Genomic DNA, 27,328 nt, shown 5'->3' with positions numbered 1-27,328 from the left:
ACAGAGCTTTTAAAGGTGTTTTCAGCTTTGAGCTGTTGCTATTTAACTATAGCATCTCCTGTGAAGATGATCTCGTGACCTCTGGCAATTCTGTTGAACCATCTCCAGTAGTTTAAGGTGCTAGACAACAAAGAACATTCCTTTGTTCCTCTGATTACTGGCCTCAGACAAGAAGCAGGTTTTAATTCCCAAAGAGGGTAAAGGATTTTAAAGAAACAACTCATAAAACGTCTTGCCCCTTTTCAGGCCCTTACTTCTGTTACAGTATTATAAGTAATCTAGAGATGATTTAAAGTGTACAGGAGGATGTACACAAAGTATATGCAAATACTATGCCATTTTATATTAGGGACTTGAGCATCCTGGGATTTTGGAATCTACAGGGGGTTCTGTAACCAATCTCCCACAGACACTGAGGAATGGCTGCATTATTATGATGGACATCTTTCCTTATGTTATGATGCTAACTTAGAAGGAATACGATCAAGACTTCTTACTTTTGCTCCTCTCTCTATAAGTCACTGTGAGTGATTTAATCACTTTACCTGACTTCTACCACTTCAGTTCTTTTCTCTCCAATTTGTGATCATCTTGAAAATGGCACAGAATCACATGTAATAGTTTAGTTACCTTAGTACATTTACAAAGCAAGTGAACTTTTTGAATTTGGATGGGAATGTTTTGGAAAATTATTGTTCATGCCTAGAGTTTCTTTTGGAAGTCCAGATGAGCTATATAAAAACTTTGTTCCGTGGGCTGTAGATTACCAGTTTGGATGCAGGGAGTGTTGAAGGATGAAGGATGCAGGCTTGGCTTCCTAGAAGAACACTGCTACTCCTGCTGAAAGCCTGGATACTACCAGATGCTTTCCTGGGTCCAGTGTTCCCTAGGTGCAAAAATAAACATAGGAAAGCACTAAATGATTCAGAATAGCTGCCAAGGGAATGATACCCTGGGTAGATTTATGAACCACTGTCTCTTCTTTCTAGATATAATTAAGATATTCCTGCTAGGTATAATGAAAACTGCTGATTTTTAGACTATATCTGTTAAATCCATTTTCACCTATATGTAGTTTCTTTCACTGGTAGAAATTAGAACATGATTGTACAAGCAGAGAAATAGATTATGTTAAAATATATTGTCAATGGATAAGAAGCCAAATTCTGTAGAATAATTTAAAGAGGTTTATTCTGAGCCAAGTTTGAGGACCATGTCTTGGAGCCATGCTCAAGAAGCCTTGAGCAAGTAGACTCGCTGTGGTTGGGTTACAGTTTGGTTTTATATGTTTCAGGGAGACAGGAATTACATGTAAAGTCATAAATCAATACATGGAAGACATACATTGGTTTGTCCTAAAAAGGGGGGACATCTCAAAGTGGGGACTTACAGGTTATAGGTGGGTTTAAAGACTCTTTGATTTGTAATTGGCTAAAGAAATGAAGCTTTGTTTAAAGGCTTGGAATGTTTTAAGTTAAGATAAGGAAGTCTGTTAACCAAGGACAAGCCATGGCCATATACCAAGACTCAAGTGATTTGTTACATAAATTGAGGACCTGCAGGTGTGGGTTAAGCTTTGTCTTGCATAGCCTTAGGCCTGTTAATGAATTACAAAGGGTATCTTCAGGAAGGGAAGGGAGCATGATGAGGCATGTCTGACCTCCCTTCTCATGGCCAGCAACTCAGCTTTAGAATATTTCTTGTGTCCCCTTGGCCAAGAGGTGGTCCATTCAGTTAGCTGGGAAGGGCTTATTATTTTATTTTAGTTCACAATGTGATTGTCACTATTACATTTAAATTGCTTATATGTACGTTATTGGATATTTATAATGTCTTGATTTTGTGTAGTTTCTCTAAACTAAATTTTCTCTGGAAAGGAGCATTTTTTTGGTTAATTTTTATACTAAATTATTTAAAATACTTTATTATATGTTATACATTATTGAGATTTTAAAATCCAAAAAACCAGATACTAAATATTATATAGCACTCCATTTATATTTTTTAGACTTCTAAGTTTTAGGTATTTGTGCAATATAAATGTGTCATTGTGAAATGGAAAATTTCACAGTTAGTACTTTTTAATTCTTGAGTTGAAAGTTTATATTATTTTTTAACATTTGAGTAATATGAAAAGATAAAGATTATTCGGTCTATTTTTAGCATGTGGGACTAGGACAAGCACTTATACCTTCCCCCGGTTGAAAAATTAATAGATGCTAAAGATATAACCATAGAATTCTTTTGTTTGTTTTTATTTTTCAAGTAATGGTAAAGGAACTTTGAAATTGTATAAGCCCAATGATCTAATTTGGCAGATAAATAAGTTTAAGATTTTCAAGATTAAGCTATATAATTAATTAGACAGATAATAGATGCCCTCTCTGGAATCAATTTCATTTTTTTAATTAGTTTTAAAATATTTTCACAAACATTTGGCTGTGGCAGATATTGAAGTCAAGTATAGTTCCTATAAAAGCAGAGTCCAGGCCCTGTTTGAGTCCCACTGGCGACATTTAAGAGAGTTTGTGGTGATATAACTTGTCGTTAACTTAAACAGTAAGTAACAACATGTAACACAGGGAATAGCTTGAAAAAAAAAAAAACACAAAAATGTTTTCTGTCTCTTTGAAGCTTCCCCCACTCATTTTGGTAACTGGAGACTGCATCCTCAGGCCAGTGGTCAAGTGAGGCAAAGGAGTATCTTTTGTTCTTTGCACTGCAGGGGATGGCCCAGCAGAGCCATCCTGGCAGAGGTCCAGGTGGTAGAGTTCCCAGCAGATTCTGGAGATAAAAGGATCAGGGCCATCAGCTATAGTTGAACAACAATTGCCTGAAGCTGAATGGCTTCCTTCTAAAAGCTCTGTATTTCTGCTTATTATTAGGATAATGGCATCATAGACAGTAGTCTCCATCTTCCTCATTTGCCAGCAAATTAATAAACTTCTCTTTCTTTCTCCTCAAACTGCTTGTTCTTGTTCTGATGTGGCTTCGAGGACAGGTGCCGAGCTTTCAGTAACAAGAAAACAAGAGTCACACTCAACTGAGGTTTATTAAGCCAAGATTTTAAGCAGGTGCCTAGGAAAAGCACAGCCTGCAAAGTCTCTGTTGTGGACTGGGCTCTCCTGAGAAGGTTTTGAGAACTTCACATTTAAAGGAAAAAAAGGGTACACAGAAAAAAGGTGAGGGGTGAAGGAGGTGAGCAGTGAGCCAGTTGATGATATTGCTGTGAAGTTCTAGTTGGTACTCAGAAAATCTACATACAATAAGGTGAACATTCAAAATAGGGGGTGGAGGAAAGAGTCAATGCTGTGATATTCTCAGGGTGGGTAGAAGAGTGATGATGTCTCCTCCTTGGTTTGCATCTGTGGAGATAAACTTGTAATCAACATTTAAGAGTTTATTTAGGCTACAGTCCTAAGGTTATAATTGGCATGCACTCATTTTATAGGGGCTATGTATCTTGAAGGGTATTTTAGGGCTGAAGGAAATAAAGAAATATTTTACCCCAAAATACATTTCTTTGAGATATTTTGAGATGGTTGTGGGCAAACAGGAATAATACTATAAGGCTGTCTAAGTGAGGAGCTGGGGGAGAAATTTGCTTCTGTAGAGAATCTCTGTTAAATGCAGCCAGGCCCTGACGACTTGATCTGGGACAGGTTTGCTGAGAGTCTGACACCCTAAAAGTTCTGAACAAAAACGTTTTCCTGAGGGCTATTATCATGAGGTTTATCTGCATAATAAGACCACCTTGCCAGCCAGGCATTCTTTCTCCCTTACATACCTTGTCCACCAAAAAGAAACCTTGTTTAGTCATTTTATAAGCCCTTTTGTCAGGTTTCAGTCTGAAATGTTGATTCTTAGTGTGCTCATGGCTGAAGAATGACCAGACACACCAAAGTAAGACAAACACAAAAATGAGGTTTATTGAGGAGAGAAAGATAGGATTATAGGGCAAAAGCAAGATATAGGTTTACAGAGCAGGATACATATACACATACGAGCAGACCCATTGTCACAGCAAAGGGAGAGCAAAATGAAGGTCCCAAAAAAGGGGTTTGGTTATGGTCTGTATCTTGTTTTATAGTGCCTAGATTGGGACCTCCCTAGTGGCTCAGATGTCACCATGGAACCACTTTGACTGGACAGTTGGAAGTTGCATTACTATGCATGCGATTTGTTCTAGGTCAAATTCTAGACTCTGTGGTACCTATGCTGCTTGGCCATGGGCTAGAGAGTCCTCTGCATTCTTTTGCAGGTGGTGCATTACATTCTGATTGGCAAATTCATAGGGTATTCCGTGCTCCCCGAGGTATGACCGTAGTTCAGGGGAGGATTAGGGTGGAGCAGGACCAAGATGCGGGCAATAGCACCCACTTTTGTCCCTAGGACACCCGGAATCACTTGCTATCTACCTCTAACACTTTCATTTCTTAAAAGAAGACTCCTGTACTTCACTTGGGAGAGGATGGTAGTGCTTGTGCAACTCAGTTCCTAGGCTCAGCTCTCTCTTTTGCCAGAATGAATTTTGGGGCATCCTGAGATTTTTATTTTTCCTTTCCATTGTGAAGGACATATATGTATCATGCCCTTCTATAAACAAATGGGAGCATTCATTGTTCCTTCCTGGCTCTAAACAAGGAAAGGGTTCCAATGTATAGATCAATATGCCAATCCCTTTGGTAAGATACCATGTGGGTGTCAAAATTAAGCATCCTTCTGTTTCCCTCATGAAGAGATTAACGCATCTAAGGTGCAGAGTTCACTTAAGATGTCTGTGGTCTAGATACTCTATGAGTTGAAGGTCTGGTTACCAAACACCCCCTATTCTTGTCTGATACCCATCTCCCACTTCTGCACTACTTCTGAGCTAAGCAAGGGTGCCCTGGGCCCAATGTGATATTCTAATTCACCTTCCATTTTCACTGTTTCCCTTAAAGTACCATATTCAGAGTAAGCCCTCTTGTTGCCTTCATTCAAACACATTGTAAAAAATAAGACAAGTATGGCTTGTGAAACAAAAATCTCAAACCACTTTATTTAATATATTTCATAGATCAAAAGCATAGCAATCTTCTTATATTCCCCTCCATAATGCATGAAAATGTTATCAAAACTGCAAGGAGGTTTCATCCTAGGTCCAGTTACTCATTGCCCAAAGATCCAATTATTGAGACAAGGGAATTTTTAATATGAAAGATGTCTTGATGGGAGAACATAGAAACTGCTTCAAATACATCTCCTCTACTAACAGAGATCATGGGCTTTTTAAGGAGGGGCCACATGCCTTGGGGCAGGTCCAGGGTGATGTTGAATCTTGGTGTCAAAAGGTCTGCCCTGGAGCCTTCAGAATCTCGACTCCTTTGGCTTGCAGAAAATCCACCATTTCTGGGAAACGACTCAAAAGGTCAAGTAGTTAGTTAAAGGAGAGGATTATGAAAAACATATAGGGGTCATTGAAATTTGTTCATGGAACCAGTTATAAAAATTCTACCAGATAAGTGGACATTTTGTCCATACACCTAGTACCAATGTTTCTACCTATAGCATCTCCCCAACTTTAGCAGCAATGTCTCCCTTTCTGACAGAATTCTATGGAATAAGGAAGATATGACTCGTTTTCTTTTCCGTGTCTCAAGTAAGAACTCCTAATTTGTTGATACCTTAATAGATTCTCCTCCTTTGCTTTTGCCTTTTGTTTCTGGTCTGGATCATCTCTAAACACCTTTCTTTTTCCTTCTTCCTATGCTTTTTGAAATATCATCTAAATCTGATATAGCTAGATATTATAATATCTTGGAATAGAGTTAATGTTTTTTTTAGCATAGAGGTGACTGATTTCCTCTTTTTGTTTTTAGTCCTATTCGGTTTTGAAAGCAATAACACGTATGAAATCAAGAACAAGTTTGGACAGAGGATTTACATTGCAGCAGAAGATACTAATTTTTGTAACCGAAATTGCTGTGGGCCAAATAGACCTTTTACCTTGAACATTCTGGATAATATGTGTCGAGAAGTCATAACTCTGGAGAGACCACTAAGATGTTCCAGCTGTTATTGTCCCTGCTGCCTTCAGGAGGTCTGTGAGCAATTACCAGGGCACTATGTAAAGTAGTTCAGCAAGAATTTTCTCCCTTTCATTGAATATATATAATCAATTTAGATTTAAAGGAAAATGAATCAACTAACTATACATTTAGTTTTCTGAGTCAATTGTATAGGAAGGAAGGCAAGTGAACAGTAGCTAATGGTTAGCCCCGAGTCCCTGAGTAGTCTTCCTCCTGGGGTTGAGCAACAAGGTCTGAGAATTGTTGCCGTTCAGGAAAGGTCAGATAGAGCATCTCAGCCTAATCACTTACTGCAAATGACTGTGAGAAACATGGCCAAAGCCAGCGGAGTTACACAGTTGAGAATATCCTAAAATGCTCTTCTAGGAGCATGTGGACAGAAGAATGAGGGAAAGAACAGATGTGTTCACCTCACAATTTTGGCCAGCCTACTAAGGGGTAAACCTAGGAAAATCCCTCTCCAAAAAATTGCATCTCCTGTGTTTTTTATTTCTATTTTTCAAATAAAAACTTATATTATCTGTGTCATCCAAATAGGGATACTTGAGGTGAGAGTATCTTTATCTCTGTAAAGACCAGCTGCCGCTGTTTCATACTATTTGGCAGCCTAGAGAATATGGATTTCAGAGGAGACACCAAAGCACAGAGACTTTATAGGAAAGTTGGCTTTGCCTGGATCCCATTGGCTGGAGTCTAGCTGTGCCTGGGTAGCTCAGTCATCCCATGCAGGTTCCTGTGACAGCATGACACAGATAGAGATACAGGCACATAGTTATTTATAGTCTAATACTGTACTTATTTTGAGAGGATAAATGAAATTATTTATAATGAAATACTTTGTTTTCCATTTAGGTTAGGTATTATTATGTAGTCATAAAAATACCTGAGGAAAAACTGAGATTTTGATGGGAAATTCTCTGCAACTTGAGTGCCACATTAACATACATTACACTATTTAGTCTTTAATAGAGGTCCTAGGAAGTCCTCATTTACAGATGAACATACCTAGACACTCTCAAGGTTTCACAGCTAATAAATAGCAGAGCCCAGATTTCAGGCCCGTATTCTTTTTATTATAGCACCATTGGCACTCGTATGTAAGAACTGTACCAGCGGTCAGCGCTCTCTTCATGTATATAAACCACTGTTTTTAAAGGAGTTTAAGAAAACAGTTTCTTAATAATTTAGATGTGTAAGGATGTGTTGTGAATTAAGTGGCATTTAGAACAATGTCGGGCATTTAGAAGGTGCTCAATAAATGAGAGCTGTTACTGGACATTTTTATTATGATGATTATTCCATTTACATATATTCTTTTGTTCTTGTAGATAGAAATCCAAGCTCCTCCTGGTGTACCAGTAGGTTATGTTACTCAGATCTGGCATCCATATCTGCCAAAGTTTGCAGTTCAAAATGAGAAAAGGGAGGATGTACTAAAAATTACTGGTCCGTGTTTTGTGTGCACCTGTGCTGGAGATATCGATTTTAAGGTAAAAAATGTCATAATGTTTATAGGATTTGCTTTCCTAATGTTAGTAGAATATAATTTATCAAGATGTTGCAGATGCATTAAATAAGTATTTGTATACTGTTAGCTTAAGAGGGAGACAATATGCTCATATATTTGGTCAGAGAGGTAGTAATTACACTGATTAAAGGTCAGTTTTGATTATGGTAAATGAGAACAAAAGAAGCTGAGTTATGTCAAATAAAAATAAGTAAAATATCTAACACTTAAACATGGTGGTTTCTGTATGGTGACACTGTATATTATCCATTTTAAATTGACCATTAAACTTGTCATCTAAGTGATTGCCAAAGCCTGGATGCTTTCTTAATATGAAATACAGGCTGCCAGTGTTGTAGGCCATGTTCAGAAGGTCTGACATCTTTGACTTCCTATAAAAAGCCCAATTATGCAAAGATAGTTTTGAGAAAGTTTGTATAATTTGTATACCCAATTATGCTGCTCAATGTTCTCTCCTTTGTCTCTTTATTAAATTAGGTCATTGGAAACCATAATATGTCTGTATATTTAATTCATGGAGGAATTTCATTATAGCAGTTCTCCAACAGATGGCCTAGCCTTATAATCCAAACTCTGGAGATTTTATATTTAATCTTGATTTTTTGATGCTCTTGGAAATCTAGTAAATCTGGCAAACTGAGCCCACAATTTCACAGAATGGGGAAAAAATTACCCTAAAGCTGAGCAGGGCTATACCCTTATGATAAGATGTGGGAACTCTGGCAGTATCCCCCCACATCTTCCCCAAATTTTGCACCATGCAGCTTCATTCTGTTATATTATCTGTCTGCCTTTTCTAATCATATGGTTTTCAATTTCTCTGTTAGAATCTGGTTATACAGAGATGAATCCTTCCCCTTATTGACTTTGTAATCTAATGACAGAAAAGGGCAATTCTAAGAAAACACATGTGATGTAGGGACTTTAAAAAGGCTCTTCTAAAGGGATATATATATTATGTCATGCGTATGTGTGTGTGGGTATATGTGAAGTGTGCGTGTGTGTATGTACTGTGTTTGTATAAAGAGTTTATACTGGGATATGTGTAAAAATAGTTCTCCTTGCATGCTTGTCAAAAATCCACACAAGCTCCCTCCTTTGCAGGGCTCCTAAGCAGGCCTTTTCCGCAGCCTGCAGGCACCTCACCCGCTGTCACATCCTGCTACCTGGACAAAGTGCTGCTGCTGTTAGGGACCTGCTGCCCTGGCCTCAGAGGCTGCCAACTTGGCCAGGCTGCTGGGCTGGGCCCACCAGCTGCCCATCACTTACTGTAGCCAGGGTTCACACCAGCCACCAGTCACCACTATAGCAAGGCAGGAGACGGCCCTAACTTCTTCAAGATAGTGAAGGACTTATTTGACCGTGGTGTCATCATCTTGGAGAATAAGCTGATGGAAGACCTGAGGACCCAAAAGAGTGGACAGGAGAAACGAACCTTGTGTGTGGCATTCTGCGGATCACCAAACCCTGCGACCATGTGCTGAGCCTCCCCGTCCCATCCAGCACAGTGACGGCTCCTGGGAGGTTATCCAGGGCTGTGGGGCCCAGCAAAATCAGCATTGCATGCCCTGCACTGATGTGAGTGTAGATGAAGGAAAGGCTTTGGGTTCTCTGATGACATGTAAGTATGCAGTGGTTAATGTGTCATTTGGGGGCACTAAAGCTAGTATTAAGAAGATCAAGCCCCAAAACTGTACCTGATAATGAATTGGAAAAGATCACAAGGCGCTTCACCATGAAGCTAGAAACAAGAATTTTATTGGTCCTGGTATTAATGTGCCTGCCCTGGACATGTGCATGGGTGGGCAGGAGATGTCCTGCATTGCTGACACCTATGCCAGCACCATAGGGCACTTGATATTAGTGCACGTAACTGTGTTACTGGTAAACCCATCAGTCAAGGAGGCATCTATGGGCCATCTCTGCTGCTGGCTGTGATGTTTTCCATAGGACTGAAAAATTCATCAATGAAACTTCTTACATGAGATTTTTAGGAATGACATCAGGGTCTGAAGCTAAAGCAATTTTTGTTCAGGGATTTGGTTGGTGTTGGTGAATCTCACAGGAGTGTATGGAATTCAGATGACTGACCTGAAGGAATTGGAAGACTGAAATTGACGAATAAATTCTGGGCTTCTCCAAAGCAAAAAGACCTATGAATGAAATGTTTTCAAAACTGTAAGAGTATTTTGGCCTAGGTCCAATTGCTTGCTTCACAAAAATCCAGTTATTGAGACAAGGACCATATCCAAGGAAGAAGGGAATTTTTAACATGAAAGACATCTTGTTGTGAGAACTGAGAAGCTGCCTCAAATCCATCTCTCTGACTAATGGAGATCATGGGCTTTTTAGGGTGGGGCCATGTGACTTGGGGCAGGTCTAAGGGGATGGCGACTCTTGGTGTCAGGAAGTCTGCACTGAGGCCTTCAGAATCTCAACTCCTTTGTCTTGCAGAAAACTCACCATTTCTGGGAAATAACTCAAAAGATCAAGTAGTTAGTTAAGGGAGAGGATTATAAAAAAAACATATAGGGGTCATTGAAATTTGTACATGGAGCTGGTTATAGAAGCATCTTGGAGGCTAACTGTGACATACTGATTTTTGCTGCCAGCGAGAAGCACTTGACCAAATCCAGTGCACCCAGAGTCAAAGCCAAGATCATCACTGAAGGTGCCAATAGGCCGACAGCTTCAGAAGATGATATGATCTGTCTGGAGAGGAACATTATGGTTATTTTTGATCTCTACTTGAATGCCAGAGGAGTGACCATCTTACTTTGAGTGACTGAAGAATCTAAATCATGTCAGCTATGGCCATTTCCCCTTCAAATATGAAGGGGATTCTAATTTCTACTTGCTCATGTCTGTTCAAGAGAGTTTAGACAGAAAATTTGGAAATCAGGATGGAATTATTCCCTTTGTACCCACAGCAAAATTCCAAGACAGGCTATCAGGTGCCTCTGAGAAAGACATTAGCCACTCTGGCTTAGCATAAATGATGGAGTGTTCTGCCAGGGAAATTAGGCACACAGCCATGAAGTATAACCTGAGATTGCTCCTGAGAACAGCTACCTATGTTAGTGTCATTGAGAAAGTCTTCCAAGTACACAATGCAGCCACTGTGACCTTCATATGGATGGATTGTGGCTAACTTCCTAACTACCTTCTTCACCTGTAACTTCTGCAGAGCTATCCTGTCACAAGTTTACATGTAAGCACAGAAACCTCTTTCTCTCCTGACTCATTAGATAATGGACACTGATATAGTTTGGATGTTTGTCGCCTCCAAATCTCATGTTGAAATTCGATCTCCGGTGTTGAAGGTGGGGGCGAGTAGGAGGTCTTTGTGTCATGGGGGCAGATCGCTCATGAGTGGCTTGGTGCTTTCTCCTTGTAATGAATGAGTTCTAGCTCTATTAGTTCATTGGAGAGCAGGTTGTTTAAAGAGTGTGTCACCTCCCCTCTTTGCTCCCTCTCTTGCCGTGTGACATGTCTGCTCCCCCTTCACTTTCCATCTTGATTGGAAGCCCCCTGAATCCCTCACCAGAAGAGTGAAGAAGCATCTGCTGGCACCATGCTTCTTATACAGCCTTCAGAGCCATAAGCCAAATAAACCTTTTTCTTCTTAAATGAGCCAGCTTGAGTTATTTCTTTATTGCAATGCAAAGTGGACTAATAAGAATAAATTGGTACTAGAGGTGGGGTGTTGTTATGAAGATACCTTAAAATATGAAAGCAGGTTTGGACCTGGGTAATGGGCAGAGACTGGAAGAGTTTGGAGGGCTCAGAAGGAGACAGGGAGATGAGAGAAGGTTTAGAACTTCTTAGAGACTGATGAAGTGGTTGTGACCAAAATGCTGATAGAAATATGGACAGTAAAGGGCAGGCTGGTGAGATCTCAGATGGAAATGAGGAACTTAGTGGGAAATGGAGCAAAGATCACCCCTGTTACAGCTTAGCAAAGAATGTGGTGGCATTTCGTCCATGCCCTAGGGCTTTGTGGAGGGCTGAACTTAAAAGTGATGATGTAGGGTATCTGGTAGAAGAAATTTCTAAGTAGCAAAGTGTTGAAGAAATGATGTGGCTACTTTTAACAGCCTATGATTAGATATGGGAGCAAAGAAATGAACAAGAGTTGGAACTTGTACTTAAAAGGGGAGTAGAGTGTAAAAACTTGGAAAATTCACAGCCTGGACCGTAGTAAAGAAAGCAAAAGCATAAGAAGCTAGAAATCTAAGCAGACTTCAGAGCAACCTTTGCTAGAGAGATTAGCATGACTAAAAGGGAGCCTAGTGCTAATATTCAAGACAATGGAAAGAAGTCCCTAAAGGCATTTCAGAAATCTCCCAGGCTGCCTCTCCCATTGCAAGCCCCAAGGCCTAGGAGGACTGAATGGTTTGAGGGTGGGACACCAAGTCCAGGGCACCATCTCCCTGCCCTGCAGCTTTGAGAGACTGCTCCCTCCTCCTGCCACTCTGGCTCCAGCCAAGGCTCAAAGGGCCCCAGGTACTGCTCTAGCAGGAGCTCTGGAGGGTACAAGCTGTAAGCCTTGGCAGCTTCCACATGTTGTTAAGTCTGGAATTAAGTCTGCAGGCATGAGGAATGCAAGAGTAGTGGAAGCTTGGTAGTTTCCATCTAAATTTCAGAGGATGTTTGAGAAAGCCTGGGTGTCCAGGCAGAGGCCTCCCCCAGAGAAACTCTACTAGGGCAGTGCCAAATGTGGTGTTGGAGCCGCCACCCAGAATCACTACTGGGGCACTGCCTAGAGGATATATGGGAAGGGGAGGAAACCACCACCCTCCAGACCGTAGAATGGTAGAGCCATCAGCAGCTTGAAGCCTCAACCTAAAAAAACCACAGGTGCCAGACTCCAGCCCATTTGAACAGCCATGTGGGTTGTGCCCAGCAAAGCCACAGGGGTGGGGCTTGCCCAGGGCTTTAAGGAGATTATTGTGGAGCTTTAACACTTAAAGCCTGCCCTGCTGGGCAGGGCAAGGTGGGGGAAACATGTTCAGTCTACCTGTTTAGTCAAAAGATAAGCGAATTTTGCCCATCTCTCTTCTCACCAGCTAAACAGTTGTCACGGGTTGTCATGAACATGTATACTTGTATCATTATTCCAAACTTCTATTGAGTGCGAAGAACATGGGGCAGTGTATGTTTATTTTGCGGCTATTTTTTCTGCACCTGTGCCGTAGGTAAATCCCATCCTTCTGCAATTCTTTTATCAGAGAAAGTAAAAGTTGAGTATGAGGAACCTGGAAATGTTTTCACAAACAGTATTTTCCATTGACATCTTGACATCCATCCTTTTTTTCAAAAGGAAATTTTAATATTCCTGCTCTTTATTGGAATAATAGAAGGCAGGGCCTCCTGCTGATTCTAGCAATGATCCCTGGAAACTCCAATGGCCAAGAATGTTGGTGCTTGTTTTTAGTGGCATCTAACTTTCGCATTCAATGTTGTCCTGACTCTTGTATATACCAAAAGTTAAATGATTTGAGAATATTGGTATTAAGATCTACAAGTTCAAAAAATCATTTGAAAATGTGTCTACAAAAGGATAAATACTATATGATTCCACTTATATGAGACACCTAGAGTAGGCAAATTCATGGAGACAGAAAGTAGAGTGGAGGTTGCCAGGGACTGGGAGACGGGGAGATTGCAGAGTTAATATTCAATCGGGACAGAGTTCTAGTCTGGGAAGATGGCAAAGTTCTGGAGATGGGTGGTGGTGATGGTTGCATAGCAATATAAATATATGTAATGCCACTGAATTTACACCTAAAAGTGGATAAAATGCTAAATCTTATGTGCATATTACTACAATTTAAAAAAAGTCTCATTGAATCTGCCTCAATACACAAAGTCTTAACTCGCCAGTGGAATTGGTCAGCACTGCCTTTCCACTTTGTGGTAGGCTGAGTAATGGCCTATAAAAGCATCCGGGTCCTTATACCTGGAACCTATGACTGTCACCATATATGGCAGAATGGATTTAGCAGATATGATTAAGGATCTTGAAATGGGAAGATAATCCTGGATTATCTATGGGGCCCTAAATATAATCACAAGTGTCCTTATAGGAGAGGCCAGGCAGTGGTGTGCTCCTGTAGTCCCAGCTACTGGGAGGCTGAGGCCAGGGGAATGCTTGAGGCCAGGAGTTCAAGACTTAACTTTCTAAAAGACAAAATAATCATAATGGACAAAAGCACAGACTCTGTAGCCAGAATATCTGGGTTTCAAACCCACCCCTATGACTTCTTACCCATGTGACCTTGGACAAATCACTTAACCTCTTTGCTTGATTTTTTTATATGAAAATTGGATATTATTATAGTACCTAACTTGCAAGGTTGTTATGAGGTTTAAATTAATAATGATAAAGCCTTTATATGTAATGCATACACTAAATTTTATATAAACGTTAAATTTGTAATTTAAAAAATACCTTTTTAGCAACCTTAATACCATCATATGTTCTGAATTATATAGACTTTTTAGTATTTTACACTTTATCATAGTATATTCTTTTATTTATTTATTTATTATTTTTTATTTCATGAAATTATGGGGGTGTAAATATTTTGATACATAGATTCTTTGTGCTACTGCTTTATTTGAATTTTTTGCATTTATATTTACATTGCAAGTGAGTCTGTAGTTTTCATTTTGAATATTTTTACCAATTATTGGTATCAAATTTATAGATTTATAAATTTGGTACTAATATAATACACCATGACTCTTTTACTCACACTTCTGATACCAAATCTGTGGATTGTTTTGCCCATATCAACTAATTCTCCAACTCTCCAGACACCAAGTGGGTGCCCTACAACTCAATTCAATTCTGACACTCACCCCTAGAGTTAATGCACACCCCACAGTTTATGCTCTCAGTCCCATAAAACTGTCCCCTATTTCAGGACCTTCTTTACTTTTGACAAAGTGGCTAAAAATTGGGGTTCTCACAATAGTTTGATAATTTGCTAAAACGGCTTACAAAATTTAGAAATACACTTTACTTATGTTTGCTGGTTTATTATAAGGTTGAGACTGAAAGATCCAACCCTCTAACCATTGTTTGGTTTTTCTGGTGTCCATTCCCCCTTACTAAAAAACTGTCAGGAGCCCCCAACCAGCAGGCATCTCAGTATACAAGATTTATCATGCAGAAGGGTCCAAGGATTTTGAACCTGTGTGGAAGGAACCTGGGAGAAAGACCAAATATGAAAAAAAGACTTTCCTATCACCCCTATCACTCAGAAAGCTAGAGAGGTTTTAGAAGCCCTATGCCAGGAAGCAGGGACAAAAGCTAAATATGTATTTCTTATTGTGTCACAAATACCAATTTATTATTTCCAGAAGTTTAGATCATTTTACTATAGAGATTTTTTTTTTGTTTTTAAAATGTTATTTAGAATTTAGCTAAAAATTATCTAGACCTTATAACTTTTCAGTTGTAGGTCATTATTTATATTTCTGATACTCCATAAAATATGTTTTCTACTTCTTATATAAATTTAGGTGGATTTTTAAACTTCTGGCTGTAGGAATCAAAATGGAAAATATCATAATATTATCTATTTAGTCTAGTGGTAAGTTTATGGTGGCTGATAAGTTATTGTCTGCATTTTTCATTCTTATAAATATTTCAAAATTCAATTTTTTTTTTAAATGTAAGCTTTTTATTATTAGCTTCAAATGCATAGATGACAGCTATTAGCAGAAAAAGCACTAAGATGTACAAGATGGGATTTCTGTTAATCTGTTTTGCCTCAATAGTGTTATATACAAAGAACCTCTAAAATTCAGTGGCTTAAAACAACCAGTATTTATTTTTGTGCTTATTGGTCTGCAAGTCAACTCTGTTTCAGTGGATACACTTAGACTCATTTAGAGGGCTTTGATTTAGGCTACAACTGGCTTTAGGTCTGATCTAGGTGTGTTTACCCCGAAATTGTAGCACCAGAGGCTACCTAAGTTTTGTTTTTCTAGGGGCTGTTTACCTGAGACCAAAAACCAGACCAAACCATTTAGCCATGTTTAAGGTCACATCTACCAATATTCCATTGGTCAAACAAGCCACAAGCAAAGCTGAATTATGAAGGAACAGGGAAATATTTCAGATTACAATGGAAGGGAGAATGAAATGAATATTTGATGAACAGTAATCTTTGCTATCACAGTTTCATGTTAGAAATTTATTTCAGGGTTTTTAAGAAGCCATCCACCAACACTCAAATAAAATGAATCCATTGTTTTTAGTTTCCCCACATTTATTTATTTGGGGCCATCCTGAGGCAAGGACTTCAAAGGGTGTCACTAAGAAAAGTGGTACCTTGCTCAAATTTGACAAAAATCTCCTTCCCTGGGTTGACATAACCCTTCCATGTACATAGGATGATGAATGTTGACTATATTGACCCCCTACCTGCCCAATTGGCTAGATGTTTTTGTCAGGGCACACTCTTTTCAATTCTGTATGATGACCCTCAGCTTTCCTCAGACAGAATGTTTACCCTTTTTTTTTTTTCCACAAAAAGAGAAATTTTTTATATTGGAGTTTTTTTCCACACATCTTTTCTTTTAGTACGTTGTTATTCACACTCCAATAGTTATGCAATCTTATCCCAACCCTTGACCTGGAGTATTCCATCAATTTACTTATTGTTTATTTTCCTTCACTCATAACAACCAATCTTTTCTTTCTAGGATCTTAGCATTTTATGCTTTCCAAATGACAGTAGGTGGTAATAAGCCTTCCTATCATGTTTAAAATTTAAGCCTATGTAAATTATCTGTGTTGCTCTTAAAGGACATCTAATCAGAGTTGTGTTTATTACCATCCTGATGGCTTCCAGAAATCTTATCAAAGAAGCATTTTATATGTGTATCCTTTTATACTTAAATTTTTTGGATCAATTAAAATAATTTATTACTGTATTAATATAAAATAAAAATGTTAAATATATAGTTATATATGGTGCGTAATTTTAATATAATATTTGTTTCATTTTACTCCAACTTTGAAAGTACTTTTGTTATAGGTTTTATAGAAATCTTTAAGAATTTTTTTGTTTGTTTTTGTACTTTAGATTAAATCTCTAGATGAACAAATTGTGGTTGGCCAGATTTCTAAGAAGTGGACTGGGATTTTCAGAGAGGCATTTACAGATGCTGACAACTTTGCAATACAATTCCCTAGAGACCTTGATATTAAAATGAAAGCAGTGATGCTTGGTGCTTGTTTTCTTGTTGTAAGTCTATTCTTGCTAACCTTGGTTATAGATAGTGTCTCTAATATCATTCTGAAATATCAGTAAATTTTACATTTTAAGATTACTTCCTATAGTTTATAGGTTTTATACAAGGATCCCATTTAATCCTAGCTCTGAAATTCTATTTGATCCTGACACTCTGGATTCACAGGTAACTAGTTCAGGTCTGAAGAGTCTATGCACTTTCAAATGGCAAGAGAAAGACTTTATATGTTAAGGAGAGGCCCTTGTTTGGAGGATTTTTATTAAAAAAATATCAAAGATTGTGCTTAAGAGAAGAATTTGAATTTAGGCTTACATGAAATAAAACTCATTGAAACAGAGATTTCATCTTGACTCATTGCTAAATTAAATTATCTAATATAGAAATGTAAACTGAGATAAAAGTATACATCCTATCAAGCCTTTAGCTCTAACTACCAATTTACAGGAAATACATGGATAAAACTGTGATTCTGAACTTGACTGCACATTAGAATAACCAAGGGAGCTTTTGTTAATAAAATCCTCAAATACCAGGACATGCCCCAGTTCAATTAAATCAGAAGTTCAGAATCAGATTTGTATAGTGCCCCAGATGATTCCAAAATGCAGCCAAAGTTGAGGGTTATGGGGACAGAGCAATGGCTTTCAACCTTAGCTACACAACAGAAGCACCTGAGTAATTTTTCAAACTCCCCGTGTCCAGATTGCACCCAAATCTATTAAACCAAAATCTCTGGAGATGGGAGCAAGCTTTCTAGCTGTTTAGAGCTCCTAGATGATTTCAATACAACCAAGGTTTGGAAGCACTAGATGAATATCTTAAACATTGATTTGGGGATGCAGTCAGAAAAAAAAAAAATAGAAGGTGAGAAAATATACAACCACCACCAACCCCCCCCAACAAACCAATAGCAAGGAGAATAGAGACAGACAGAGAGAGAGAGAGAGAGAGAGAGAAGGAGAAAGTGAGAGAGACTTGAGAGATTTCAACCTAATACAGTTCATGGACTATGTTTGGATATTGATTTGAGCAAACCAATGTAAAAAGACATTTACAAAACATTCAGGGAAATTTGAACATTGACTGGCTATTTGATGATATTAAAGACTTATTAATACTTTTAGAAGTGATAATGATATTGTGGTTATGTAAGAGCAAAACAGTATCCAAATCTTTCAGAGGCACAGACTGAGGTATTTCAGTGGATTTGCTTTTAAATAATGTGGGAAAGAACAGGGAGGATCTAGGGCATGGTGTAAAAGATTAAACAAATAAAAGTTGAGCAGCCCAAATCCAAAAGTCTAAAATGCTCTAAATCCAAAACTTTTTGAGAACTGACATGATACTCAAAGGAAATGCTTACTGTACTATTTTGGGTTTCAGATTTAGAATGCTCATCTGGTAAGTATAAATGCACATATTCCAAAACTGAAAAAGTCCAAAATTTGGGGCACTTCTAGTCCCAAGCATTTCACATAAGAGATTACTCAACCTAGATGGTCATGTCAATAATTATTGAACTAAGAGAAGGGTCACTGGGACTTTGTTATGCTATTTTATCTAATTTGGGATAGGTGTAATATTTTCTGTAATAAAATGTTAAATATAACCACAGTTCTTATTTTAGTTTTAATTGACAAATAACATTTGTATATATTTGTGGGGTACAATGTGATGTTTCAACATATGTATACATTGTGAGATGATTCAATCAAACTAATTAATATACTCATCACTTTACCTACTTATTTTCTTGTGATAAAAACATTTATAATATATTCTTTTAGCACTTTTGAAGTATACATTATTATTAAGTATAGTCACCATACTGTGCAATAGACCATTAAAACTTATTCTTCCTAACTGAAACTTTGGAGCCTTGGAATAACATCTCCCCTCCCTCATCTGCAATGCCTCCCGCCCGCCTGCCCAACCATAGGCTCTGGTTACCACTATTCTACTCTCTACTTCTATGAATTTGACTTCTTTTAGATTCCACATATAAGTGAAATTGTCCAGTCTTGTTTCTGCTCTACTTATTTTATTTAGCTTAATGTCTCCCAGGTTTATCCCCGTTGTTAAAAATAACACAATTTTCTTTTTTAAGGCTATATAGTATTCCTTTGTGTAACATTGTGTATATATACCATATTTTCTTTATTTTCATTCATTGATGAACCCTTGAGGTTGTTTCCTTATCATGGCTACTATGAATAATGCTTCAGTGAATATGGGAGTGCAGATATCTCTTTGATATACTGATTTAAATTTCTTTGGACATATACCCTGAAATAGGATTGCTACATTATATATTAATTCTTTTTTCAGTTTTGAGGAACCTCCGCGCTATTTTCTGTAATGACTGTATTAATTTATATTTCCACCAACAATGTACCAGGGTTCCCTTTTCTCCACATTCTTGCAAACATGTATCTTTCATCTTTTTGATAATGGCCATTATAACAAGTGTGAGGTGATACCTCATTGTGGTTTTAATTTGCATTTCCCTAATGAATAGTGATTTTAAGCATTTTTTTCACATATCTTTTGGCCATTCCTATGTCTTTTTTTTTGGGAAATGTCTGTTTATGTCCTTTGTCCATTTTTAAATTGGGTTATTTGTTTTCTTGCTATTGAGTTGCGTTCCTTATATATTTTGGATTTTAGCACCTTATCAGATGTATGGTTTGCAAGTATTTTCTCCCGATGAACAGGCTGTCTCTTTACTCTGATAATTATTTCCTTTGCTGTGCAGAAGCTTGTTAGTTTGATGCAATTCCCTTTTTCTCTTTTTTATTTTGTTGCTGTGCTTTTGGGGTCATATCCAAGAAATCATTTCCTAGACCAATGTCATGGAGACTTTTCCCTATATTTTCTTTTAGTAGTTTTATAGTTTCAGGTCTTACATTTAAGTCTTTAATCCATTTTTATTGATTTTTGTATGTGATGTTAGATAAGGATTTACATTCCCTCTTCTAAATGTGGATGTCCAGTTTTCACAGCACCATTCATTGAAGAGGCTGTCCTTTCCCCATTGTGTGATATTAGTACCTTTGTCAAAAATCAATTGTCTGTAAATGTGTGGATTTATTTCTGGGCTTTCTACCCTATTCCATTGGTCAGTATGCCTGTATTTATGACAATGCCAAGCTGTTTTAGTACCTTTGTAATATATTTTGAAATCAGGTAATGTGTGATGCCTCCCTCTTTGTTCTTCTCACTCAAGATCGATTTGCCTATTCCAGCTCTTTTGTGATTCCTCACAAATTTTAGGATGTTTTTTCTATTTCTGTGAAAAACATTATTAGAATTTTGATAGGGATTTCATTGAATCTGTATATCACTTTGGGTAGTATAGACATCTTAGCAATATTAACTCTTCTAGTATATGAACAAAGGATATTTATTTGTGCCTTCAATTTCTTTCATCAATGTCTTACAGTTTCTAGTGTGCAAATGTTTCACCTTCTTGGTTAAATTTATTCATAAGTATTTGGTTCTTTTTGATGCTTTTATAAATGGGACGGTTTTCTTAATCTGTTCTAATGGAATTCCAGCAACAAGAAAAGTTTTTTACTAAAGAAGAACTAGGCCGGGCACGGTGACTCACGCCTGTAATCCTAGCACTCTGGGAGGCCGAGGTGGGTGGATTGTTTGAGCTCAGGAGTTCGAGACCAACCTGAGCAGGAGCGAGACCCCATCTCTACTAAAAATAGAAAAGAAATTATATGGACAGCTAAAAACATATATATGTAGAGAGAGAAAAAATTAGCCGGGCACGGTGGTACATGCCTGTAGTCCCAGCTACTCGGGAGGCTGAGGCAGGAGGATTGCTCGAGCTCAGGATTTTGAGGTTGCTGTGAGCTAGGCTGACGCCACGGCACTCACTCTAGCCCGGGCAACAGAGTGAGACTCTGTCTCAAAAAAAAAAAAAAAGAAGAAGAAGAACTATAAAATGTTAAGGAAAAAAGATTGAAAGAGGAAGATTCCAAGTGGGATGAGAAAAAGTGACATTTAGAGAAATTACCAGAGGATTAATTAAATGCATGCAGTGTCAATAAATGAACATCATTACAGGATTTAATTGCTATTAAAATAGAAAGCTGAAGATAGAGCTTATATAGCTGTGGACTTTACTCAACTTTACTTGTTACAGTTAACTTTTCTTATTTAAAAAACATGTCACCGTGTTTCATCAGATACCTTAGCATTTCTACATCTGAAAATTAATCTCTGTTTTGTGGCTGAAAACTCATTTCTATATTTTTGTTTTTTTCCAGGACTACATGTTTTTTGAAAGCACTATAGGCAAAGGTCAGAATATAGGAGTGTGGTAGTGAATTAATGTAAGTTTCCTCAGAAAATTTGGAATGTGTTTATTGATTGGGATTATCTAAAAGGAAAACTCAGTGATTTTTATTTTCTTTATTGAAATTACTTATACCTGTGTGAATTAAGCTGTGATGTCTGCAGCTCCAAGTATGTTTTCACTTTCAAATTATAGAGTTTGTTTTCTTTATCACTGATTTATAAATGTTTGTTGTATACTTGGGGGAAAGGAAATAGGAATTTTTTGATTTAGATCTGAAAATTCCTTTATAAAATTACTTTGAATCATAGTCTGATTTTCTATTTTATAAGCAAAAAATAAAGCCTTGTTAAAGTAGTTTAATATATAATTATATTATATTAAATACAATTATAATTTATTTTATATTTAAAATTAATATTGTATAAATATTATATACTGAGAAACTTAAAAATTAACATAATTTCAGTTTCCTTTACCATGTTAAATATCAATATTCACACTTGCAAATAAAAGTAAATGTATATCTTTTTTAACTTCAGGAAAGCACACCATATTTAACTTCTCCTATAAGTTAATCTACAATTATAAATTTATAAGATTTTCATAATTAATATATGATAAATTAGCAGTTTTTGATGGTTTTCAGTGAATAAAGAAAGACATAAGTCTGTTGGAAGGATACATTTGAAAGAGTCATTCACTCTAAAACTTTGATATTATCATTTTTGGAATTATTTACTTCCATGTAAAATTGTTAGATTCTGTATTCTACCATTCCCAGAATATATTAGCTACAAGATTACTCAGGTGGTAAATAAATCATATGTATACCTTCACAGAGTATACTTCATTCATGGTCTTAGGTTATTTATGCTAGTAATCAAATACCTAAAATAAAAATTTATTGATACTATATTTTTGATTTTTGTATTTGAACAAAATGTAGATAATCAATTCAGGTGGTATTTTAGACTCCTCACATTTACCTCCTCAGCCCTTTAAGATCTACTTTAAAAAAAGCAAAGGCATAGAATACATTATAGTAAAATCTACACTGGTATTGGAAACTAGGATTTCCACTTGTCATTAACTTAAAGGAATTTTGTAAATTGTTTTGTAGGGAAGATTTACTTGAGAGAGGAGATGAACAACCCACAATTTACCTCATGCAAAGGAAAAGTGTGCTTAGGAAATAAGGGAATGGAGGAAGAACCCCCTTTCATCTTCAGCAGAATGCCTCCAATAGCCACTCTCCTCGTGGTGAGTGTTAACACTTGTAGAACTTCAACACCAGTAGCTCCAAATGGCAAATGAGGATAATATTGGTATGGCAGGTCAGCTACAGGAAAAGCAAAGTCTGTAGACCTCCCAGAAGTTTAGCTATTATAATTCACCAGGTGCCAGATTCCACTGGTGAGGTGTAGCTATGGTGTAAGCATAGCCCTCTAGCATATGCTTAGTACAGACGGCATACCAAGTAAAGTGGGCGTACTTAAATAGCTGGATCCTAGTGGCATTAGTTGTGCCAGTAAGAGAAGGTGAAGGGCTTTCCAAGCTGGCCATCAGGTGCCAAAACCAACCCTAAATGAAGTTTAAAGGTACTGACATTTGCTCTGTGACAGCTATATCTTACTTTCATGTCTTCTCTCTCTCTCTCTCTGCCCTACCTAGGATTCTGGATCTCTGGTTAAGCAAAGTAAAACTACAACTGATCTAAACAGTTCCTTCCTTCTTCAGCTGTGCAAGGAAGATTTGAGCAGAAATCCGTATGCTCTGTGCAGAATCCATTTAAGTTCAAATACTAGACAAATGTCTTCTCATTAAATCTTTTTTTACAATATGACTTTGACTCAGTCGTTAAATATTTACATTGAGAAAAATCATCAAACATTAAAAATTAGCAATTTAATCTTAAAAATACCAGGAATTACACAAAAAATCTTAATTTGTTATCTCAGTGAGATTTTAGGGAATGGTGCATATTTGTTTCTGGAACCAGCATAGAGAAAAAGGAACACTCTGATGCCAGATTTTAATAATGTTGAAAATAATGACCACATTTTAAAGTATGGTGGAGACACCAGCACAACAATTTGCATAAAGTAGAAAGCTAACACAATAAGTTTAAAAATAAGCTTGGGAAATTCTTCCAGAAGTCACATAAACACTAAGTATAGAGAGAAAACTTAAGACCTAAGGAACAGGTACATCAATTTCAATTTGTACATAGTAAGAATTCTAGAAGCAGAAATCACATAGATTCAAGAGAACAATAAAAAAAGGCAAAAAAATTATTTGCAATCAATTTACATTGTAGTCTTTAGGTGAATGGATTTGCCATAAACCAGACAAGATGAATGAAAATGACCTACTTATGATTATTTCTGAAACAATTATTGCATGCCTACAATATGGCAGAAATTGTTAGGCAGTAGTAGAATGATTTCTGTGGCCTGACTTTCACGATATACCCACAATGTAGTTCTTTTTTTTTTTATTTTTACCATACCAACAGAATGGAATCAAATTTAGTACACTTAATAGCAGGCATTAAATCCTATAAAGGTACTTTCTTCCATTATATAACAAAGATTTCCTTTGCTCTAGTTTCCAGTAAGATGTTCTTAATATTCATCTGAGCCCTCACCTTCAGTTCCTTTAACTTCATCTTTCTACCATCAGTCTGTTCAGGATGATATAGATATTCTCTGAGATAGTACTTATTTTCTATGATCTTTACTTCTGAGTATTGACCAATGGAGTCATTGACATCCCTATGTTCATGAACAATCTTTGTCTATCACACTTTTCTTTTCAAGGCATTCTTTTTCTATCACATTTCTCCAAATTCTTTCAGCCTTGGCTATTGCCAAATTCCAAAGCTACTCCACATTTTTAGGTATTTGTTAACTCTAGCACCCTCCTTATCTGCAGGAGACTTATTCAAGACCCCCAGGGGATGCCTGAAATAGCAGGTGGTACCAAATTTTATATAAGCCTTGACACATAGTATGAGAGTTAATCTGTCCTTGCATACTTTATGCCCTGATGTCTTTTTTGCCCTGTTATGAATGTAGGTTCAATTGGGCAGCTTCTTCCAAAAGACCTTGGTTCCATTACAATTGAAGATGTGCTTTGGATAGCATTTTTCCACCTTAATCAACTTCAACTCTGTTGGATATGTGGCAGCAGCTTCTTTATCAGCAGATGCAGCCTCTCCAGCAATTTGTATCTTTTTCAGTCTACAGCTATTCCTGAATCTCTGTAACCATCCATTACTTGTATTAAATGGCTTCATATCTCTCATTTCAGAGGATCTTTTGCTGAAGCCTTTATATAGGCCCAGTGATTCCTGGCGCAACACATTGCCATCAATTGGAACATGTTTCCGATTCATGTCTTCCACCAACAAATTTAATGCCTTTGATATCTTAACTAAGCATTTATCATGCACTGTAGCTATGATTTTTGCAGTTTGAGGTGTGACAGCAAAACTAGCATGGATTTTTTTTCCTTCTTCACAGCTTCATGGATAGAAGATTCATTCTTACTGTAGATTGCAACCTCGGCATACAATTTTTTTCTTTCCTTATTTAGTCAAGAATATTCACCCCTTGGACAAAAAGATGATTCCCATATCATATGGGACAGCATGAGATTTCATCATGCTACTCAGAACAGCACACAATTTAAAACTTATGAATTATTTATTTCTGGAATTTTTCACTTAATATTTTCGGAACTGGGTTGACTGTGTGGGTACTGAAACCATGGAAAGCAAAACTGCAGATAAGTCAGGGCTATTGTATTAAAATCAATATTAGTTTTATTATACAGGTCATGAACCTGTTATGATGCCAGACTTACCTCTGTGTTTCTAGATTTTAAGAGAGTTGATATTCAGAGAATTATTAATCAAACCACTCTTGTAATAGAAGTCTCTTGAAAAACTGATTTCATCCATCCTTAGTAAATTAAATGACAGATAATTACATTCTATCATAGTATCACATGTAAGAAATAGATTTACTTCTGAAATAGACTTACTTCTGAAATCCAAATATGTCCCGAATTTATAGTTACATGACTTTGGACAAAAGCCTTGAGGAAGCCTCTTTAAGTTTGGTTTTCTCATCTCTAAAATTAGGGTAATAATTTCCTCTTTTTAGGGTTTTTGTGAGAATGAAATACACACGTTTTACCATTATTATTGTTATTTTGTGGCTAATGCACTGCTTATTCTCAACTCCACTTAGATAAATGACATTACACCATAAACATGTTTTATGAATTTAAGGTGATTCAGGTAGTGTTCTAACTGGGAGATTATTAATAATTTTTTAGAAGAATAATGGTTTATTCATTCTCAATATTGAATATTCTAATCTAGCATATTTCACACTGAGGAAGTACTTGCTTTCTTATATTTATATATTTGTGACTTGATTTCAGATTTTGATGATTGATTCAAAAAATAAGAATAATTATATATTTATGTTTATTTATTTACTTAACAACTTACACATTCTCTAGTTTTGTTTCCAATTTTACTTATTTACACTTTAGTTTTCTTGAAATTGTGTCCTAAATTGTGAACTCCTAATTTTAATTCAGCTTAATAGTTATGTATCAAAACATGAACACTTGGACTTCTTTCAAAGTTTAAAAAAGAGTATTTGAAAATATGTGCACAATTATAGAATTTTATAACTAAGGGAAACCTTAAAGTACAACTTATAGATAAGAAAACTGAAGCTTTAATATTACTAAGTTAGTTAATGCTAAAGCTCATGGTGTGAATGTTAACCTTTAACAATTCTACTTTTTGAAATTTCTATATAATCTCACAATTCTGTTAAAAGTAGGAAACAGCACATTCTTTTCAGTGACTGAAAAGTAAAGAAAATTAAGAATGCAGTATTGGGTGAAGAGGCTTTTGAGATGATTGTCTATTTTTCAAAAATTGGATATAAGAGATGTTGGAGTGAGACAGTGTCTCCATATTTCTTTTAATCACTCTTATGTCAGTGTTCTGCACCTACTATCCAGGTGACTGGGACTAAGAGGACACAGTTCTGGAATGCTCATTTGCTCCTTTCTGGCTCAGATAAAGAGGAGGTTTTCAACATGCTCATCTGGCTGAAGGGTTTATGAGATTGCTGTTTGCCTGTGACCTATTTAGCATCTCTTGTCTTCTCCAGGAAGAATTTAGCTACTTGAGGGGCACAGTTCCTTTTGGACTAGTTGAGATTCATCTTTTACTAAGTGACAGCCTTTACCCCCCCCAATTAACACCAATGGGCTTTTGTCTCCCTTGAACAGCTGATGCTATGAGGTATAAAACCTCTGCCTCTATTCACAGGAAATGCCCCCACCAGTATTTCATTGACATCATGGGCAGAGGGAGACATAACCTTTCATATCCGTGTTCCTTCACAGGAGTCCAAATCCCTTGTCTTTGTTCAGCAAAGATTATAAATGCCTAAGACTTATATTGTTCATAGGTGAGACTGGGAAAAGGCTCATGCAAAAGTGAAGCTCACCGTAGTATCCCTACCACTCTGCTTCTGAGTCCTCATGTATTAAAGTTACTTCCATTTCGAATATGTTTTGCTCTCATTTTTAGATACCAAAGCCTGCACCTTTTTTCCTTGCCCAAAGCCTGTTATCAAATATGTTGTTCTAATTCACATCTCACTTAGTTTTTCTTTCATATATGTCTGTAAGTAAGACTACTCAATAACAACCTCATACAAAGTGCAAAAAAAGGAAACCTGTACGATAGAGAACAGTACACAATGCTCTTAAACCATTTTATGGACAATAATGTAATTTTTCTATGGTTTCTTTATTCATTGTTCACCAAAGACTGGTATGGCCTTTAGCTGTTAGTATGTCCATGAGAAAGTGGCCTCCACTTGGTCAGGTACTCAAATGTCCAGTGTGTAATGCTCAGCACTCCTCTTTGTACCTCTGCTGCCATTCCAGGACAGTAGAATGGTTGTCATCTTTATATACCAGTACACATGTAAATATTCACAGAACTAATTACATACAAAGTTCTGAATGGAATGCCTATTGTTGTGGCTGCTTGGATCCACCCATCTTAGACTCTTCCTCACAGCAACTTCGAGAGATTGTGGA

General features: G+C 37.0%; 1 protein-coding gene across 3 annotated transcripts in view; it reads left to right on the top strand.

The window, feature by feature from the left end:
- The window catches only part of LOC123630145 (phospholipid scramblase 1-like), a 32,164-nt gene extending 9,137 nt beyond the window's left edge, over positions 1–23,027 (top strand). Inside the window, exons 5-10 of one of the 3 annotated variants that reach the window (XR_006732600.1) lie at positions 5,862–6,082; positions 7,400–7,561; positions 16,704–16,865; positions 21,153–21,218; positions 22,305–22,444; positions 22,856–23,027. Coding sequence is in view for 1 of the 3 variants with exons in the window: in XM_045539413.1 (XP_045395369.1) it covers positions 5,862–6,082; positions 7,400–7,561; positions 16,704–16,865; positions 21,153–21,209 (602 nt within the window). In the remaining 2 variants the exon portion in view is untranslated. The remainder of the gene's footprint in view (positions 1–5,861; positions 6,083–7,399; positions 7,562–16,703; positions 16,866–21,152; positions 21,219–22,304; positions 22,445–22,855) is intronic. The other 2 variants (XR_006732601.1, XM_045539413.1) reach the window with 2 other exon arrangements.
- The last annotated feature ends 4,301 nt before the right edge of the window (positions 23,028–27,328 follow it).

The sequence above is a fragment of the Lemur catta genome, chromosome 1 (assembly GCF_020740605.2).
Source record: "Lemur catta isolate mLemCat1 chromosome 1, mLemCat1.pri, whole genome shotgun sequence".
Lineage (NCBI taxonomy): Eukaryota > Metazoa > Chordata > Mammalia > Primates > Lemuridae > Lemur > Lemur catta.
Note: the sequence above shows the minus strand (reverse complement) of the source record. Positions and strands in the feature narration are given on the sequence as shown.